The sequence below is a fragment of the Ovis aries genome, chromosome 1, assembly GCF_016772045.2.
Source record: "Ovis aries strain OAR_USU_Benz2616 breed Rambouillet chromosome 1, ARS-UI_Ramb_v3.0, whole genome shotgun sequence".
Lineage (NCBI taxonomy): Eukaryota > Metazoa > Chordata > Mammalia > Artiodactyla > Bovidae > Ovis > Ovis aries.
Genome location: NC_056054.1, coordinates 191,307,675 through 191,326,230, shown reverse-complemented (window position 1 = coordinate 191,326,230; position 18,556 = coordinate 191,307,675). Strand labels below are relative to the sequence as shown.

Sequence of the window (18,556 nt, the reverse complement as noted above, 5' to 3'; positions counted from 1 at the left end):
TAAGTGTGATGGACTGGTGAGACTGTGATGTCCTGACCGCTGCAGTCCCAAGCTATGCGATGAGGACTTTATAGTGTGACTTGAGGTGGGCGGGGGGCAGGGACATGCAGAGAGAGGAGGAAGGCTCTCCTTTAGCTTAAGGTACAAAAGTTACATCTCATCCTAAACCCAGTGAGGACCCTTGACTGATGGATTGAACAATGCTGTGCAAGGCATGATTGTTTTGTTGTTTTGTTTCCAGTCCCCCCCCTTGAAAAAATCTGTTTCATTTAATCTAGGAACCACTGGACTTTTCAAAATGATAATAACAAGTCACTCCCTAGAATTAAAATATAAACACACACCCAAAGCCACATAAAAAGAAACATACTTGAAACGGTAGATAAAGCTTTAAATTTCAGTGGAGTGCTAATTTAATCAGGGAAACTATAGCATTTTTGCTATCTTCATTTAAACAAGTTATATGATCTCTGCTACCCACTCCAGTATTCTTGGGCTTCTCTTGTGGCTCAGCTGGTAAAGAATCCACCTGCAATTCGGGAGACCTGGGCTTGATCCCTGGGCTATATGGGAACTCTCTGTACTTTTGATCCCCTGGAGAAGGGAAAGGCAACCCGCTCCAGTATTCTGGCCTGGAGAATTCCATGAACTGTGTAGTTCATGGGGTCGCAAAGAGTCAGACACAACTGAGCGACTTTCACTTTCATGATCTCCGTGAATCTCGACTCTCTGCATCCAAAAGGGAAGTCATCCTCTCCTTTTCTCCCTAACAAATGCAGGCATCAAATGTTTATGGGCATGAAAAAAATCTTTCCATTAAAGGGAAACTCTCAAGTAGCAGGCTTTTCTTTTATGATGTTATTTTATGCAGAAAACATTTCTTTTGAAATCTCCGAGGCCATGTAAACATTAGAGAAACAGCACAGTATTTTCCAATGTGTCACTGCCACTTTGGGCAGAATCTGTCCCATAGCGATCTTTGGGTTGTGTGCTCAGTTGCTTCAGTAGTGTCCGACTCTTTGCAACCCCATGGACCGTAGCCCTGCCAGGCTCCTCTGTTCATGGGATTCTCTAGGCAAGAATGCTGGAGAGTTGCCATGCCCTCCTCCAGGGGATCTTCCCAACCCAGGAATTGAATCCGATCTTATGTCTCCTGCATTGGAAGGTGGGTTCTTTACCACTAGAAAGTGAAAGTGAAGTCTCTCAGTCGTGTCCGACTCTTTGTGACCTCATGGACTATAGCCTACCAGGCTCCTCCCTCCATGGGATTCTCCAGGCAAGAGTACTGGAGTGGGTTGCCATTTCCTTCTCCAGGGGATCTTCCACTAGGGGCACCTGAAAAGCCCTTTGGGTTAGTGGTTTCTTTCTTTCTTTTTTTTTTTTTTTACCTTTTTAACCTTCTTATTTCGTAATGAGGTATAGCTGACTAACAAGCAATGTTGTGATTGTTTCAGGTGAATAGTGAACTCAGCTATACATATACATGTATCCATTCTCCCCCAAACTCCCCTCCCATCAGGACGGCCACATAACATTGAGCAGAGTTCCGTGTGATATCCTTGCTGGATATTCATTTTAAATACATCAAGACATGATTGTTATAGCTACTTTATGTCATCAAACCTGCTAAGAGGAAACTTTATAAAACAAAAGCAAAGTGGAAATAGGGAGCAAGGCACCTAGTCCTAAAGTCTTTCCTCCTCTCATCCATGTTCAGACACCAAACTTCTTCTCCCACTGAGAGATGAAGAAGGAGCAGAAAGACAGAATGTGTGTGATGGATGATCCTATCAGAAGCAGCAGCTTTGTCCAAAGCCTAAGAGAAGCTTGGGGGTTTGCCACAGCAGAAGGAAACTCACAGACCTGGAAAAGGGAAGAAGTGGGGACACTGATAGGGGAGGAGGCATTAAAAGTAGGGTTGCCAGATATAGCAATAAAATTACAGGAAGCCCAGTTAAATTAGAATTATTTACAAATGAAATTTCAGCATAAAATGCCTGTGAACTATTTGGGACATCCATATATTTTTAAAAACATTCATTGTTTATCTGAAATTCTACTTTAACCGGTTGTCCTATATTTTATCTGGCAACCTGGTCAAAACAGCTGGGATGCTGTGCATGTAGAGAGAGGGTGTCATGGCAAAGGAGGATGGCGCCTGGGAAGAACAGGCTTAGATCAAGGACACAGCTGCACGTTTCCATCAACTTCCTGGCTCTGTGATTCTAAATAAAGAACTGATGGGCTCTTCTTCAGGGTTGCAGGCAGAGAAGAAGGAGCAGACCACTCATCCTCACCTCTGGTTGGTGGCAGGCAGCTGAGACACTCTCAGTGGGCACTGAGAGTGAAAGGAAGCTGTTTGGGGAGAGGTTTGGACACAGGTACCCCTGCCCAGCCTTCCCTGCTCTCAGGAACCTTCCAAAAACTCCCTCTGGGCCTGAGGAAAGCAGCTTTTAATGACCAGGGTGACGCATAAATGATCACTGAGAGGATATACCAATGTACTTATTTATTGATACCAAAAACATGCCCACTCGTTGGAATTTGGGGTGCATCCATGGGATTAGTTACCATTCACTGCTTTCGGCTGACTGGTGGCTGGTCCCCCTCACAAGGGATGAAGGAGGGAAGGACAGGCCGAGGCAGAGGCTTCAGTTAAAGTCTATCATCAGAAAAGTTCCGTCTGCTGTTGTCCTCATCGTGGCCTTGCGTTTTTGCCTTCTGAATACTCAGAAGGTGAATACTCACTCACAGGTGACTTTAGACAGGCTGTCTTGTTTAGTCCTCACCCACCTTTGTCTTTATGAAATATGTGGCCTCTTCATCTCACATATACACACCTTTGAATCTTAAATAATTGGAGAATTTTCTAAAGGCACTGATGGTTCTTGCTGGTTTGGTATCATTACTTCTGCTAACTTTGGTCATTCCAAAGTAATTCCAGTAATTCCCTCTCCCTCCCTCTTTCTCTTTCACACACACACAGAGAAGCATAATTAAACTCTTACACCTTAATTCCTAAATACTTCTATCAATAGTTGGTGTCGCCCATATTTTACAGATTTTTTTGGCTTCCGATATTAGAAGTCACCACTGTATGTACATGTATGTCCTTATATGTATGTAATTAAGATTAAATTATGCACTTTAATAGGTATCATCTGTTTCAAAGAAAGGTATCAAAGAAAGAAAGAAAAACGATTTTAAAATTGGATTTAAAAAAAAAAAAATTGGATTTATACAACAGCAGTGTTATATAAGCTGCTCTCCATTCATGCCTAACTATAGTGCAGCTTAATTATATCATTTTTTCAAATATATCATTAAATTTATCAAATTTAAGAAATATACATTAAATATACATTCTATTACTTCAACACTGAATACCATTTTCTTACCTTTTAAAGCCCAGTGCTCCTATATTTCAAGGTCATCTGCTCACATGGCCCATCACCTAAGTCATTCAGCAGCAAATATCTAAGTGCTCTCCATGGCTCTGTGCTAGGTTCTGTGGCTACAGAGATGGGTACTATATGGTGCTTTGTCCTGATTTTAAAAAACTGTAAATAAATAAATCAAGACATAGCATGTTAAGTGTTAAGAAGAAATGAAGAGACTAAGAAACTAACTCCTCTTTAGGGAATTTGAGAAAAGCCATCATGAGAAGGTACTGGATGGACTGGGCTTCTAAGCATGAATAGGAGTTTTCCTCTCCCTGCTAACTTTAATCCATGTGGGAAGAGACATCTTTGAATTCCCCAAGGCACACAACATGGTCTTTCTTCTGTTGTTGGTGTTGAACAAATACACTGAAATGAAAGTTTACATTATTTTTGTCCAATCTACTTTGTAAAACTCCACTCTGCAAAAGGAAGCAGGTCAATTAAATACACATACTCCCCTTATTCAGAGTCATATCCTAGTTGTTATATTTCCTTCTTTTACTTAACAAATATTTACTGAGAGCCTTTTATGTGCCAGGCACTCTCCTGACACAGGGATACTATAATGTATAAACTCTTCATTCTAGTTGAAGAAGATGTAATAAACAAGACAAATAAAGTATGTGTTATATCAGCTTGTGATCAGTGTTACAGAGGAAAAGCAGAGGAGAGTGGTCAGTTAGGCCCACTGAGAAGGTGGAAGAGGTGGAGGAGTTAACCACGTGGATGTCTGGAGGAGAAGCGTTCTAAGCAGACTGAGCGTGCATTCAGGACCTGACACGTTTGAGGAACAGCAAGTCAGTCAGTGGGGCTCATGTGCAGTGAGCAAGTTCAAGAGGCTGGAGGAGGTGTGCGGCTCATGTACAGTTTTGCAGGCCATTGTAGGAGTGTGGCTTCTTCTGTGAGTAATGTGAGGGTTTAAAGCAAAGGAGTGGCAGAGTCTGCCATACATTATAGAAGGACAGCTCTGGCTGATGTTCCAGGACTAGACAAGGGGTGAAGGGTAAAGGTAGAGACAGGGAGACCTGTTAGGAAGATACTAGTCACCCAGGTGAGAGATGATGGCAACTTGGACCAGGGTGAGAGCAGTGAAGATGGGATCACATCCTGAGCATATTTTGATGACACTAGAGCCAAGAGAATTTCTTCATGAACTGGATTTATAATGTGAAAGGAAAAAAAAAAAAAAAACCAGAGAAATAAGAAAGAGTTCCTTGCAATTGACATTAACTGAGATGAGGAAGATGTAGGCAGAGCAGGTTTAGGGGTAAGCTGAGTACTTCGATCTTGGAAATATTGAATGTAAGGTGCCCCTTGGTGGAGATCCACTCAGAACCACACACGAGGAGAGGCTGAACATATACGTTGACAATGGTTTTGTTAAACTAGACAACTCCAGACAACTAGAGATGGGATTTTAGATGTTTCTTTCTTTCTCCTCCCCTCCTCTTCTCAATTCTTTTTTCTCCTTCCTCAGTCCTTTTGAATTTCTCTAAGCGTTAAAAGCAAGTTTTACTTCTATAATAGAAAAAAAGTCCACATTTAATTTTTAAAAGACAGTGTGACTTGTGAGTTATGGGAAAGGAATGATTGAGCACTGCTTGTGTCGAGAACTTGAAATTCAAGTCAATTTACCAAGCATTCTCTGTGATCTACTCCAGCCCAGGTGTTCTTCTGAGTTCAAGGAATCCTGAGATGAATAGATATGGTTCCTGCTCCGAAGGAGCTCACAGTTCAGCAGGCTCCAGGGCCAGTGCAGTAATCAAATTTCAAGCCAAGAGCCAGACGAGCATGAAGGAGGAAGGCAGCGGTGAAGGTGCACAAAATTCCTGTACCATATAAAGTTAGCCCCGAGCCACACTGAGTGTACTTTTAACGCAGGATGCAAGCACACACACTCTTTACCGAAGTACAACACACGTGCCAGCGGAAGCCCAAGGTCGTCTCTGCAACAAGGGGCAGACCCCACCCCCTCCCTACACATTACCCCCAGGCATATGTGAGCCAGGGTCCCAATACTGGCCGTGATCTGCTGATCTGCATGGGAACCTTCCAGGTACATCTCTGCACAGTTACACGGCTCCGGATGTGGTGGGGCCCAGGTCATAGGCAGCACTGCTCCCTTCTGCACGCAGCTTTGCCTGGTTGCAGCTGGTGTTCTTCAGCCACTCCTGACACGCAGCAGGGAGACTTGGACAGGAAACGTAAGCGTGTCCAGTTTATCGCTGAGCTGGTAGGCAAAAGGAAATGGTGATACTTCCAGCCCTTGTGGCCCGTGAGCTCACCACAGGCCAAGGACAGGAAGGGACAGAGGACGTATGAAGAGGCCAGTAGCGCTTCCTGAGCCTCTTGCAGGCTGGACACAGGCTCTGTCATTCCTACCATTTAAATCCCACAGTAACCTTATAAAGCAGGGACTTCTCTGGGAGCTCCTGCCTGTCAATGCAGGAGACGCGGTTCCATTCCCAGCTCAGGAAGAAAACTTAGAGAAGGAAATGGCAACCCACTCCAGCATTCTTGTCTGGGAAAATCCCATGGACAGAGAAGCCTGGTGGGCTATAGTCTAGGGGGTCGCAAGAGAGTTGGACATGATTTAGAGAATGAACAACAAAAAATCTTGTAAAGCAAATTCTGTGTGTGGGGGGTGTGTGTGCGCACACGTGTGTGTGTGCTCAGTAATGTCCAGCTCCGTGCAAACCTTTGGACTGTAGCCCACCAGGCTCCTGTTTCCATACAATATTTCAGACAAGAATACTGGAGTGGGCTGCCATTTCCTCCTCCAGGGGATCTTCCCATTCCAGGGATTGAACCTGCGTCTCTTGTGTCTGCTACATTGCAGGAGGATTCTTTACCGCTGAGTCATCAGGGAAGCCCCATAAAGCAGGTAGTACTAGCCTCATTTTACAAGGGAGGAAAGTAATATGGAGTCACTTACAGAAGTTCACACAGTTAGGAACTGGAGCTCATACTCAGATCTACCTAGCTGCAAAGCTTCTTGTTTGACCTCTGAACTTTCACCAGTAACCAGCTCACAACAGGAACTGATACCCACCACCTGCATGGCCTGGTTCCTACACCTCAACTGATCTGCTCCTATCTCCACACCTTCTTTCTGACCTCTGAAATAGTTTCCTGTTTGAGGGGTTCAAATCGGACATAGCTTTAGCTGGATTCACACTTGCTACTTGGATTATCATGTGCCCTGGGAATCTGTCATTTATTTGGCTGTCCCTCTTCAAAACCCATGCTGTGTTCATTGTTTAGTTGCTAAGTCATGTTTGACTCTTCTGAGATCCCATGGACCCGATGGACTCTAGCCTGCCAGGCTACACTGGAGTGGGTTGCTGTTTCCTTCTCCAGGGGGTCTTCCCCACCCAGGGTTCGAACCTGCATCTCCTGCATTGGCAGGCAGATTTTTCACCACAGACCACCAGGGAAGCCATGTTCAGAGACTTTCTTATGGGAGTCCTAAGGCCCCTCTTCCACTAACAGACCTACTGGGCCCAAATATTCCCTCTTCCCATCATTCCTTGGCAGCAAGATGCGGACATAAGAGTTAGGCTGAGCTGACTCATTCTAACCTTCCAGTGACTCACACCATCCCCCCAAACTGTAATCCCAGAATTCCAGCGCTAGAAGCTTTGTCCAGGGATCTGGGTTTTAGGTGAATTTTCCCAGCTTCTACAAATACAATCTTGACGTCCATCTAGAGCACACATCTATGATCTTTTTCCCCCCTTCTGTCTAGCATCCCTACCTCCTTTGTAGTCTCTCATTCCATTCCATGTGGCTTAGGTCAGGCTGCCAGTTGTGGTAGCCCTTCCACGTCCATGAGCTCAGTCCTTCCTTCAGAGGCACTTGGGAAAGACAAGGGCCTTGTGAATCTGGCACTGTCACAGCTGCCTTTCCTCACACATGAAAGACTCTGAGGAATGAAGGGAGCAGAGCTAAGAGGGGAAAAGAAAGGGGAAATCCTGATGATCCTGTTTGAGCTTCTGGATCCAGCCAGAACTGAAGCTGGACAGCCACTTCTAGTTTTTTCAGCCAATTCCCTGCCTTTTAAATAAGCTCCGATGCATTGGGTTGCTGCCACGTGCAGCTAAAGTCCTGACTGTCTGTCCAATAATAATATTAACCTTCTCCCAGGGGCCAGAAAACCTGATCTTCCCATGGCCTAAGGAAATTGGGATATAGCAGAGAGGGGAATTTAGTACTCAGAAAAAAACAGACAGAAACAAAGCCGGGGAGAGATTCTTAGATTTCATTCCTAATACTCCACAAGAAACTAGACCCTCCCTAATATAGCAGCAGCTCTTCTGTATCCTGCAGATCTTTCCCAGCGTCTCCGAGAACCTCTCGCTGTCCTCTACTCCCCGGCACAGAGTGCCTGCTCACCTGATGCATCAGCCTCTCTGCCACGCTGGGGTCAGTGAGGTCTGCAGGGGAGGCCACACTCAGCCTCAGGAGGAGGAAGCCTCCGTCTGGGCCTGCAAATTGAGAACCATGAGAAGACAAAAGCATGGTAAGTCATTTCCCAAATCAGGATGTGCATGTGGTCCCCAGCTTCTGCCCCTGCTCTGTAGATGTGCGCCTACGCTCATGTATAAGTGTGTCTATGTTCACATGGAGTGTTCCCTCTCTTCACTGCAGAGAGAGGATGCCTTCTCTCCAGTAATTGGACCCATCATAATGTCTTCCCAACAAGAGGGAAGAAAATGAGGAGTAAAGGCCCCCTCCACATGTGGAGAAGTCAACAGAGTAGTATGAGGAAGGAGAAATGAAAGTGGATCTAGAATATTCTGACGGCCTGGGGGCCCTGGATGAAGCTGTTGGGAACGGGGCCAGCCAGAGAAAGGCCACAGAGAAGCTGGTCTCTGAGGGGATGTGCTCAGCCAGTTCTTCCAGTTCTAAGGCGGCAGCTGTCTTTCAATCCAGCCTTCCTGACTTAGAGGCCTTGTAGACAACTTCATTCTTTCCTTGAGCCTTAAGCTTTACCTGCCACCTTTTAGTCAAGTCTTCCTAACAGAATACTACTGGAATTAATCGAGCAATTGCACTTCTAGAAGTTTATCCTACAGAAAATAACACAACTGAAAAATGTATTATTTACTGCAGCACTGTTCATGATAACAAAAATACTGGAAATGACTAGAAAACATTGGTTAAATAAATTTTGGTAAAACAAAATACTGAGAAGCCATACCAAAAGATAGCTTTGTATCAAGAGATCTGTGTTTATCATATGTTCTATTTGCATAAAAAAGAAGATAAATATTGTCTATAGCTATATGATATAGTATCAATATCTATATTATATTGCTATAATAAAAAGATATCTTCCCCCTTCCTTTTATGCTTCCATGTGCATATTGCATGTCCAGAAGAGGATTCACAACAAAGTGATACCATCAGATATGTGTGAAAGGCAAATTGGGTAATGAGGGGACAGCAATAGAAGAAAGACATTTTAAGATGTAATCTATGTACTAATTGAAATTTAAATCATGTCAATGTATCATCTAATCAACACATAATAAATGAAATCTTTTTAAAAGAAAAATATTAATACATTAAGCTTTAAAAATAAAAGCACACCAGGAGACTCTCAGTTTTGGAATCAAACAGATTTTCATTTGGAATTCCACTGCTACTTTTTAAATTATCTTTAAATGTATTTCCTCACTTGTCAGGTAGAATAAGAACACCCACTCCGTAAAATGGTTTTGAAGGTTTAGTTAGAGGAGATAACATGCAAAGCCTGCCGTCAGAGTGAACCTTCAGTTGCTACCATGCTTACTGGCTGTGAAATGTTTTTATATCACCTCTGCCTGAAATTCAAAAGATATTCAGTAAGGTGGTTGTGATTAATATTTTTATTTCACCTTTCCAAAAAGGCCTGGCAAGCAGAAGATACTGCTGGGATGAGGCATGTGGAAAGATGATGGGAAGTGGAGGGGAAGTCTCCAGGCTGACCAGAAGCTATTCTGACTGCTGACAAGGGACTTCTTCCCTAAAGAAGTTGTCTCAAGGTGTGGCTTTCAACTCCCAAATCTTTGTCCAATTTACTGATTGATTTTTAAGCCACCATTTACACTTGCAAGTGCTGTTTAATTGCTGTCAGGGCTGACTCTTTGCAACCCCATGGACTGTAGCCCGACAGCCTCCTCTGTCTGTGGGATTTCCCAGGCAAGAATACTGGAGTGGGTTGCATTTCCTTCTCCAGGGGATCTTCCTGACCCAGGGATTGAACCTGCTTCTCCTGTTTGACACCTGGGAAACCCCCACCATTTATGTTACCAATCCCGTAAAGTGCATCCTGGAGCTAAACTCTCATGGGGTCCCAGCTGCTCAGACGGCAGCTCCTTGGGCCTCATTTCCACTTGGTGCGGCTCTGGCTGAACCAGAGGCTTTCAGAGCATGAAGGCTATGTCTTTTAAATAAAATTTGGCCCCTTCCTGGTGCACAGTAGTTACTCAACAGTTAATCTCATAGAATGGCAGAACTGGAAAGGACACTGCAACCCCCTCCAGCTACGGGCAGTGAAACTGAGGCTCGGAGGGGAAGGGACAGGCTGGGACCTGTCCTACATCACTCAGGGCAAACACAGCATCCCAAACCTTTCTCCACACTTCTAGCGCTGAACTTTCTCCATACCCTACCTTAATTCTGCTTCTTACTGGTTTTGTTACTAGAACATCATGAAGAAGTGGCATCTGAGACAGGGCTCAGAAGAAGCCTCCAGATTCATTTTTCCTTTCTCTCATCTCCTTAAACACACAGACACCAAACTCCAAATTCCCAAAGATTACATACCGGGAAGCCACTCACCTGGGGTAATGCCTGTCCACCTTGTCCGAGCAGGGGTGGCCAAGGTTGTTGAGGGCTTCCCTCCACCTGCGCTGGCTGTTTTCAAGGTCTTCGCTGAGTCTGTGGTCTTGGCTGAGGTGACACTTGTTTCTGAGCTACTGTTGGTCGAGGCTGTGATCTTGGTTGAGGAGACACTTGTTTCTGGAGTGCTGTCGGCTGAGGCTGTGGGGCTGCTGTTGGCGGAGGCTGTGGTCTTGGCTGAGGTAACACTTGTTTCTGGGATGCTGTCAACCGTAGGCAGATGGGAAGAAGGAAGAGAGCTCCTGCTGATAGTGGGAACGGGCCCACTGAACGTGCTGGGTGTGGTGGAAGTCTCTGAGGAGGTGGAACTCGTGGTGGAGGTTTCTTCGGAGAAGCTGTAGACCGTAGCTGAGAACTCAGCAGGGGAAGTCACGTTGCTTACTGTTGTCGCATCCTCTGTGAAGACTGTAATTATCCCTGAGATACTGGTGTCGCTTGTTGTCTCAACAGAGAGGCCTGATCTTTCTTCCAAGAGACCCTTGCTGACTGTCACCAAGGTTCCACTTGGGCTGGTGGCCTTGGCTGCTGTCGTTTCCTTTTCTGGGGTGCTGCTGGGGATGGCTGTGCCTGCAGGTGTGACTGATTCCGTGGAGTGGGCGATTGTCCAAGTCTCAACAGAGGTTGTGTTCCTAGTAAGGTGTGATTTTGCTTCAGTGGAGTCAGGCGAGGCTGACCTCTCAGGAGGGGACAGGGCATGTTCTCCTACAGAGCTGTGATCTATGTGTGAGGTCCCAGGGATGGCGGCAGTTGGTTCTGTTTCCATAACTCTGCAGTTGATCACCTTGATGTTGGTGATGTAGGTTACCAAGGCTTTGGTCAGAGCAGTGATGTCTGATGACAGGACTTGTGAGGTGGTGACGGCTGGAACTGAGCTGTCAGAGGAGGCACTGCTCTCTGAGGATAGGGCCTCGGCTTCTGCAGAAATGTGAATGAATTTCAAGATTCTCTTTGCTTCTTCAGAGCTGTCAAAAGTGCAAAGGTTCTCAAAGACAGCTTTCCAGAGCTCACTGCCTGTGACAGTGTCAACTGTGGTCCTTACACGTCCCGTGGGGCTGCCACCTGTGGACGATGCTGCCGTGGGAGGAGAGATCACAGCCGTGAACTCGGAAGGCTTTCTTGTCATGAGAGCCATGGTCTTGTCGTCCCTAGTCTCTGCTTCTGAAATGGAGCCGCCTCTGATGAAGGTCCTATCAGAGGTCTGGATGCTCAGGGTCTGAGCTTCCCAAGAGATGTGGTTTGGCACAGAGGGCTCAGTGAGGTCAGTAGCCTGAAAGACTTCCTCTGAGCTTGTCCAGAGCTCCGGAGTCACAGCAGGCAGTTCTGTGTGGCCTGATCCACTGGGGCCTGTGTTGGGTAAGAGCAACTCTGTGAGCTGTGAATCCCAGGGCACTGACTTGACACAGGCTCTTAGATTTATCCCTAGGCACTGCTGGGAGGAAGCAGGGAGGAGGGATCATGTAACCTTATTTTTCAACTATATTTTCAAGGAAGAGGAGGCAATATTGGGAAGACAGCCCCTTGTAGCAGCCATGGAACTGAGATTGCCCTGGCTGAGGTCCTCTGATGGCCCACTTTAGGCAAGCCAGTCCCCAAATTGAGATGCTTATTGGTCTGAAGCCATCAAAGTGAATGAGTGGGCCAGGATCCCAATTCAAGGGGGAGCAAAGAAAAACAGAAGATCCAAGTGAGCCAAGAACTGTGGAGCAGGAACCACAACTCTCAGAACTTTCTAAAAGAATCCTTGTCACCTCCCTATCGATTTTTTTGAGCAAACTTCAGGAGTAGTGGAGGACAGAGACACCTGGCATGTTGTAGTCCATGGGGTCACAAAGAGTCAGACACGATTTAGTGACTGAACAACAACTCCATAGGGCAGAACGTCTCTGTTCACTTGAATGACCCTCTGAGGTCATGTGAGTGGAGGGCCAGCAGCCGTTTGTTCCCCAGGGGAGGCTGCAGCAGGATTATTTATGAGCTGATAGATGCCTCTCCCGTCTGCCAAGGGGGAGGGCTGAGGTATCTCTTGAGGCTGCTGCTGCTGCTAAGTCACTTCAGTCGTGTCCAACTCTGTGCGACCCCATAGATGGCAGCCCACCAGGCTTCTCCGTCCCTGGGATTCTCCAGGCAAGAATACTGGAGTGGGTTGCCATTTCCTTCTCCAATGCATGCATGCATGCTAAGTCGCTTCAGTCATGTCCGACTCTATGCGACCCTACGGACAGCAGCCCACCAGGCTCCTCTGTCCACAGGATTCTCTAGGCAAGAATATTGGAGTGGGTTGCCATTTCCTTCTCTGATCTCTTGAGGAGGGTTGCCAAATTTAGCAAATAAAAATACAGGCTGCCCAGTTAAATTTGTCAGATAAATAAAGAATAATGCTAATGATAATTTTTTTTTGGTATGTGTATTTCTCATGTAATATTTGTTGTTGTTCAGACCCTCAGTTGTGTCTGACTCTTTTCGACCCCATGGACTGCAGCACGCCAGGCTTCCCTGTCTTTAACCATCTCCCAGAGCTCATTCAAACTTACATCCATTGAGTCAGTGATGACATCCAACCATCTTGTCTTCTGGTGTCCCCTTCTCCACCTGCCTTCAATCTTTCCCAGCATCGGGGTCCTTTCTAATGAGTTGGCTCTTCGCATCAGGTGGCCAAAGTATCGGAGCTTCAGCTTCAGCATCAGTCCTTCCAATGAATATTCAGGGTTGATTTCCTTTATGATTGACTGGTTTGATCTTCTTGCAGTCCAAAGGACTCTCAAGGGTCTTCTCCAACACCACAGTTAAAAAGCATCAGTTCTTTGGCACTCTGCCTTCTTTATGGTCTCTCACATCCATACGTGACTACTGGAAAATCCAAAGCCTTGACTATACAGACCTTGGTAGGCAAAGTAATGTCTCTGCTCTTTAATATGTTGTCTAGGTTAGTCACAGATTTTCTTTCAAGGAGCAAGCACCTTATAATTTCATGGCTGCAGTCACCATCTGCAGTGATTCTGGAGCCCCTAAAAATAAAGTCTGTCACTGTTTCCATTGTTTTCCTATCTATTTGCCATAAAGAGATGGGACTGGATGCCATGATCTTCATTTTTTGAATGTTGAGTTTTAAACCAGATTTTTCATTCTCCTCTTTCACCTTTATCAAGAGATTCTTTAATACCTCTTTGCTTTCTGCCATAAGGGTGGTATAATCTGCATACCTGAGGTTATTGATAGTCGTCCTGGGAATCTTGACTCCAGCTTGTACTTCATTCAGCCTGGCATTTCGCATGATGTACTCTGCATAAAAGTTAAATAAGCAGGATGACAATATAGGGCCTTGATGTACTCCTTTCCCAATTTTGAACCTGTCTGTTGTTCCATGTCTGGTTCTGTCGCTTCCTGACTTGCATACAGGTTTCTCAGGAGGCAGGTAAGGTGGTTTGGTATTCCTATCTCTTTAAGAATTTTCCACAGTTTGTCGTGATCCACACAGTCAAAGGCTTTAGCGTAATCAATGGAGCAGAAGTAGATGTTTTCTGGAATTCTGTTGCTTTTTCTATGCTCCAATGGATGCTGACAATTTGGTTCCTCTGGTTCCTCTGCCTTTTCTAACTCCAGCTTGAACATCTCGGAGTTCATGGTTCACTTACTGTTGAAGCCTAGCTTGGAGAATTTTGAGCATTACTTTGCTAGCATGTGAAATGAGTGTGATTGTGTGGTAGTTTGAACATTCTTTGATATCGCCCTTCTTTGGGATTGGAATGAAAACTGACCTTTTCCAGTTGTGTAGCCACTGCCGAGTTTTCCAAATTTGCTGGCATAGTAAGTGCAGCACTTTCACAGCATCATCTTTAAAGATTTGAAATAGCTCAGCTGAAATTCCATCATCTCCACTAGCTTTGTTTGTAGTGATGCTTCCTAAAGCCCACTTGATTTTGCAGTCCAGGATGTCTGGCTCTAGGTCAGTCATCATACCATTGTGGTTATCTGGGTCATTAAGATCTTTTTTGTACAGTTCTTCTGTGTATTCTCGCCAACTCTTCTTAATATCTTCTGCTTCTGTTAGGTCCATACCATTTCTGTCCTTTATTGTGCCCATCTTTGCATGAAATGTTCCCTTGGTATCTCTAATTTTTTTTAAAGAGATCTGTAGTCTTTCCCATTCTATTGTTTTTCTCTATTTCTTTGCATTGTTCACTCAGGATGGCTTTCTTATCTCTCCTTGCTATTCTTTGGAACTCTGCATTCAGATGGGTATATCTTTCCTTTTTTCCTTTGCCTTTGGCTTCTATTCTTTTCTCAGCTATTTATAAGGCCTCGTCGGAGAACCATTTTACCTTTTTGCATTTCTTTTTCTTGGGGATGGTTTTGATCACCGCCTCCTGTACATGTAATATTTAAGACATACTGAAAAAGTCATTACCTGAAATTCAAATTTACCAAGTGTTTTATCTAGTAACCCTGCTTTCGAAAGGAAAAAGACGAAAGCATATGCACACTTTTGGGGGGTTCTGATGGTTTAAGATGGCCTTTTCTGAGACCTACTGTCCCAGAAGTACCCAAGGACCCTCAGGAGGGCCAGTGCCATTTGGTCATCTCTACCCAGGACATCAGAACAGGCCCTTGGCTTGTCCTCTTGTGTCTCCCACTGGATGATGAAGGAACACTGGGTTAAGAGGCAAGAGACCGCGTTCTGGTCATAGCTGTGTTGCCTGCTAGCTGGAGTCTGATGATTTACTGGGGCAAATCCTGACTCTGTCTCCTACCAGTGAGCGTCTCCTACCTGCCTTGTCACGGGGGTGGGCACCAGAGAGGAGGGGGAATACGGAAGCGCTTCCATGGCTAAGCCTTCCGGGGGTCGTTAAGCACCCCTCCCCGCACATGTCCTCTCAAGGAGTCACCTGAGAGCGGGCGGCCTGCTTTCACGCAGCGAGAGTTCCAGGCTGTACCCACGAGCTGCTCATGCGGTCATGGCCCTCGTTCTCATTGCCGTTCAGAGTGGTCTACCGACACACACAGGTCACACTTTTGCAGGGATGTACTTGCTTCTCCTCACTTCAGTTTCTCTGAGGCTCCTCAGTCCCCACAGCTGGAGGCAGAGCTTCTCTGCGGCCCCACACAGCCCGAAACCCAACAATGGGGTCTGATGCTGACCTCCCCTGACACATTTTCTTCCTTTCTTGGGAGCCCCGTGGTGTTATCCTGCTGTGGAACCTCCTCAGGCTTCCCAAACCCATTGCCTGTTCGTCTTCAGGGCTCTTACGACCCCCAACCCAACTTTCACACCTGCCCAGGGTCTTCTCAAACAGAGCAAAGCCCATCCTGGCCCTTGATAGCTCTAGAGTGCTGCAGCTCTCCTGAACCATTCCTCAAATCAAACTTGGGAAGAGGAAAGCATGTGGACTTTGGACCCGGAATTCGAGTCCCCTCTCCTCTGTTTGCTTGCTGCTTACCAAACTTGTGACCCGGCCAAGTCTGCTGGCTCCACGCCTGCATTGTCCCATCTGTAGAATGGAGCTTGAGGCACCTAATTCACTTGATTGGGAACACTACATTAAATGTGCAGCACACGCCTGGGAGATAATGAGTGCAGGAGGCAGTGTGGTCCAGTGGTTAGGCATGATGTGTGGAATAAAATCCTGGCTCTGCAGAGTTACTTCATGCTGGTAAGAAGCCTCAGTCTCCTCACTTGGGGGGCAGGGGATAGATGAGGGTAAGAATGTATCTCTCACAGGGCTATAGTGAGGATTAAAAAGCTAGTGACAGGGGTATATGCAAAATCTCTGTACGTTCCTCTCCATTTTGCTGTGAAACTAAAACCGCTCTAAAAAAATAAAGCTTCAGAAGACAGTGTGTGATAATGATGTGTCACTGTAGAGTCCTCGGTTGTAACACATGTATATTCCTGGTGAGAGATATTGATAATGGAGGGGGTGGTGAGAAGGTAAGGAGACAAGGCCTCTTTAGGAATCTTTGCACTTTCTGCTCAGTTTTGTTGTGAACCTAAAACTGCTCCAAAAATTACAGTCTATTTTTACAAAAGATAATGCATGTGACAAGCTAGGCACCGTTTCTATTACAGGTCAATGTTCATTCTTTTCTTTCATAAAAGCCCTGCCTCTCTCAGAATCCACCCTCCACAAGCCATCTGTGACAGTCAGACTTTTCAAACAAAAACAGGTTTTTACAACAAGCACCTACTGTATAACACAGGGAACTCTGATCAACGTCATATGACAGCTTGGATGGGAGGGGAGTTTGGGGAGAATAGTGAAAGTGAAAAGTGAAAGTGAAGTCCCTCAGTCGTGTCCGACTCTTTGCGACCCCATGGACTGTAGCCTACCAGGCTCCTCTGTCCATGGGATTTTCCAGGCAAGAGTACTGGAGTGGGTTGCCATTTAATGGATTCATGCATATGTATGGCTGAGTCATTTTGCTGTGCACATGAAGCTATCACATCATTCTCAATCAGCTATACTCCAATATAAGATTTTTAAAATTTTAATGGACTTTTAAAGGAAATCTGTGCTAAAACATTAACTTGAAGGAGAAAGAATCTTGTCAAGCCACATTCTTTGGCTTTAATCAGATTTATCACCAGCCTGCACCCTCTGACTCCCTATTCTTCCTTCCACACATGCTCACACCCCCACAGGCATAAAGACAAACCCATAGCAACCTCACATTTGCGTGGACTGCAGCGTCACAAGCACTTAAGCTGACCCTTTGCCATTGTGTACTCTTTATCAATGACAGTCATACTTCAAGTGGGGCTTCCCTGGTGGCTCAGTGGTAAGAATCCATCTGCCAAGGTAGGAGCCAAAGGAGATGTGGGCTCAATCCCTGGGTTGAGAAGATTCCCTGGAGAAGGAAATGGCAACCCACCCTGGTACTCTTGCCAGGATAATCCTATGGACCGAGGAGCCCATGGGGTCACAAAAAGCCAGATACGACTGAGAAGACACGCACACCATACTTCAAGTATAGTTTTATGCATGCCCGGTCGCTTCGGTCATGTCCAACTCTTTGCGACCCTAGGGACTGAAGCCCACCAAGCTCCTCTGTCCATGGGATTCTCCGGGCAAGAATACCGGAGTGGGAAGATCCCCTCCTTCAGGGCATCTTCCTGACTGAGGGATCAAGCCACATCTCTTATGTCTCCTGCATTGGCAGGCGGGTTCTTACCACTAGCACCACCTGGCAAGGCTGTATAGCTTTTTGATTGATTGTAACTAACCCAAGAGAGCTACTTTCACCCACAAAGAGCTGTAGCATAGAAACTCCCACCCAGAGTCAGGAGAGAAGCCCACAGGCACCCTCTCACCTCCTTACCTGCAGAGCTCCTGGGGGCCCCAGCCTCCCAGCAGCAGAAGGAAAGGAGCAGAGCCAGGCACAAGAGAAATCTCATCGTAGCTGGGACTCCGGCCACCATTGCCAGCAGCTCTGCCCACTCCTCACACTGCCGCCTTTTCCTGCTTCCTCAACCTGCGGAGGACGGGCGGGCCACCTGCTTAGGTGTGACTGGCTAGTTTCCAGGATGCAACCAGGTGATCACAAGTCCACAGGCTGAGAGCTGGCAGGTTGTGTATACGGACTGACAGGGAGCCAACACTCCTGCCCCGCCTTGCCTACTGATTCCTCCTCCCTAAAGTTTGAAGATACAGAATCCTTTCTACAATGACATTCACCCCCTGGTTCCTGCAACCAGGGAAACCATGGCAGAAAGTGTTTCATACATGCTCCCCCTTCCCACAAGCTTCCCTCCCTTGTGCATGGGATCTTGACTTTTAGTTAGAGAGACATGGGTTTTATTTCTAATTCTGGACTTATTACTTCTATGAAAGTGAAAGTGAAAGTCTCGCTCAATAGTGTCCGACTCTCTGAGACCCCATGGACTATATAGTCCATGGAATTCTCCAGGCAGGAATACTGGAGTGGGTAGCCTTTCCCTTCTCCAGGGGGCCTTCTCAATCCAGGGATTGAACCCAGGTTTCCCACATTGCAGGCAGATTCTTTACCAGCTGAGCCTCAGGGAAGCCCTATTACCTCTATGGTCAAGGGCAAACTAAAGAGCTCTCTGAACCTCAACCTCCTGATCTGTAAAATGGGCCTAATCCTTACCATGGGATTTTTCAGGCAAGAGTACTGGAGTGGGTTGCCATTGCCTTCTCCAAATTCTTACCTTACTGGGCTGTTTTTTGAGGATCACATGCAATAAAAAGGCTCTAACATAGTGCCTATAT

The 18,556-nt window shown here is 46.0% G+C and overlaps 1 protein-coding gene across 5 annotated transcripts; it reads right to left on the bottom strand.

The window, feature by feature from the left end:
* Positions 1 to 2,494: 2,494 nt before the first annotated feature.
* Positions 2,495 to 17,795, bottom strand: MUC20 (mucin 20, cell surface associated). 5 transcript variants are annotated; one of them, XR_009601471.1, is made up of 6 exons: positions 17,646 to 17,795; positions 10,272 to 11,675; positions 7,839 to 7,930; positions 5,079 to 5,673; positions 3,399 to 3,560; positions 2,495 to 2,848 (listed from the first exon to the last, which is right to left on the bottom strand). XR_009601471.1 is itself a non-coding variant. In XM_042232626.1 (4 exons), exons 1-4 carry the CDS (start codon positions 17,743 to 17,745, stop codon positions 5,605 to 5,607), a joined length of 1,665 nt encoding a protein of 554 aa, XP_042088560.1. In that variant the 5' UTR covers positions 17,746 to 17,795; the 3' UTR covers positions 2,495 to 5,604. The 5 variants fall into 5 exon arrangements, 2 of the variants coding, with proteins under 2 accessions (XP_042088560.1, XP_060275097.1); XR_009601469.1 differs by having other exon boundaries at positions 3,399 to 5,673; XR_009601470.1 differs by having other exon boundaries at positions 2,495 to 3,560.
* Between the last annotated feature and the right edge of the window lie 761 nt (positions 17,796 to 18,556).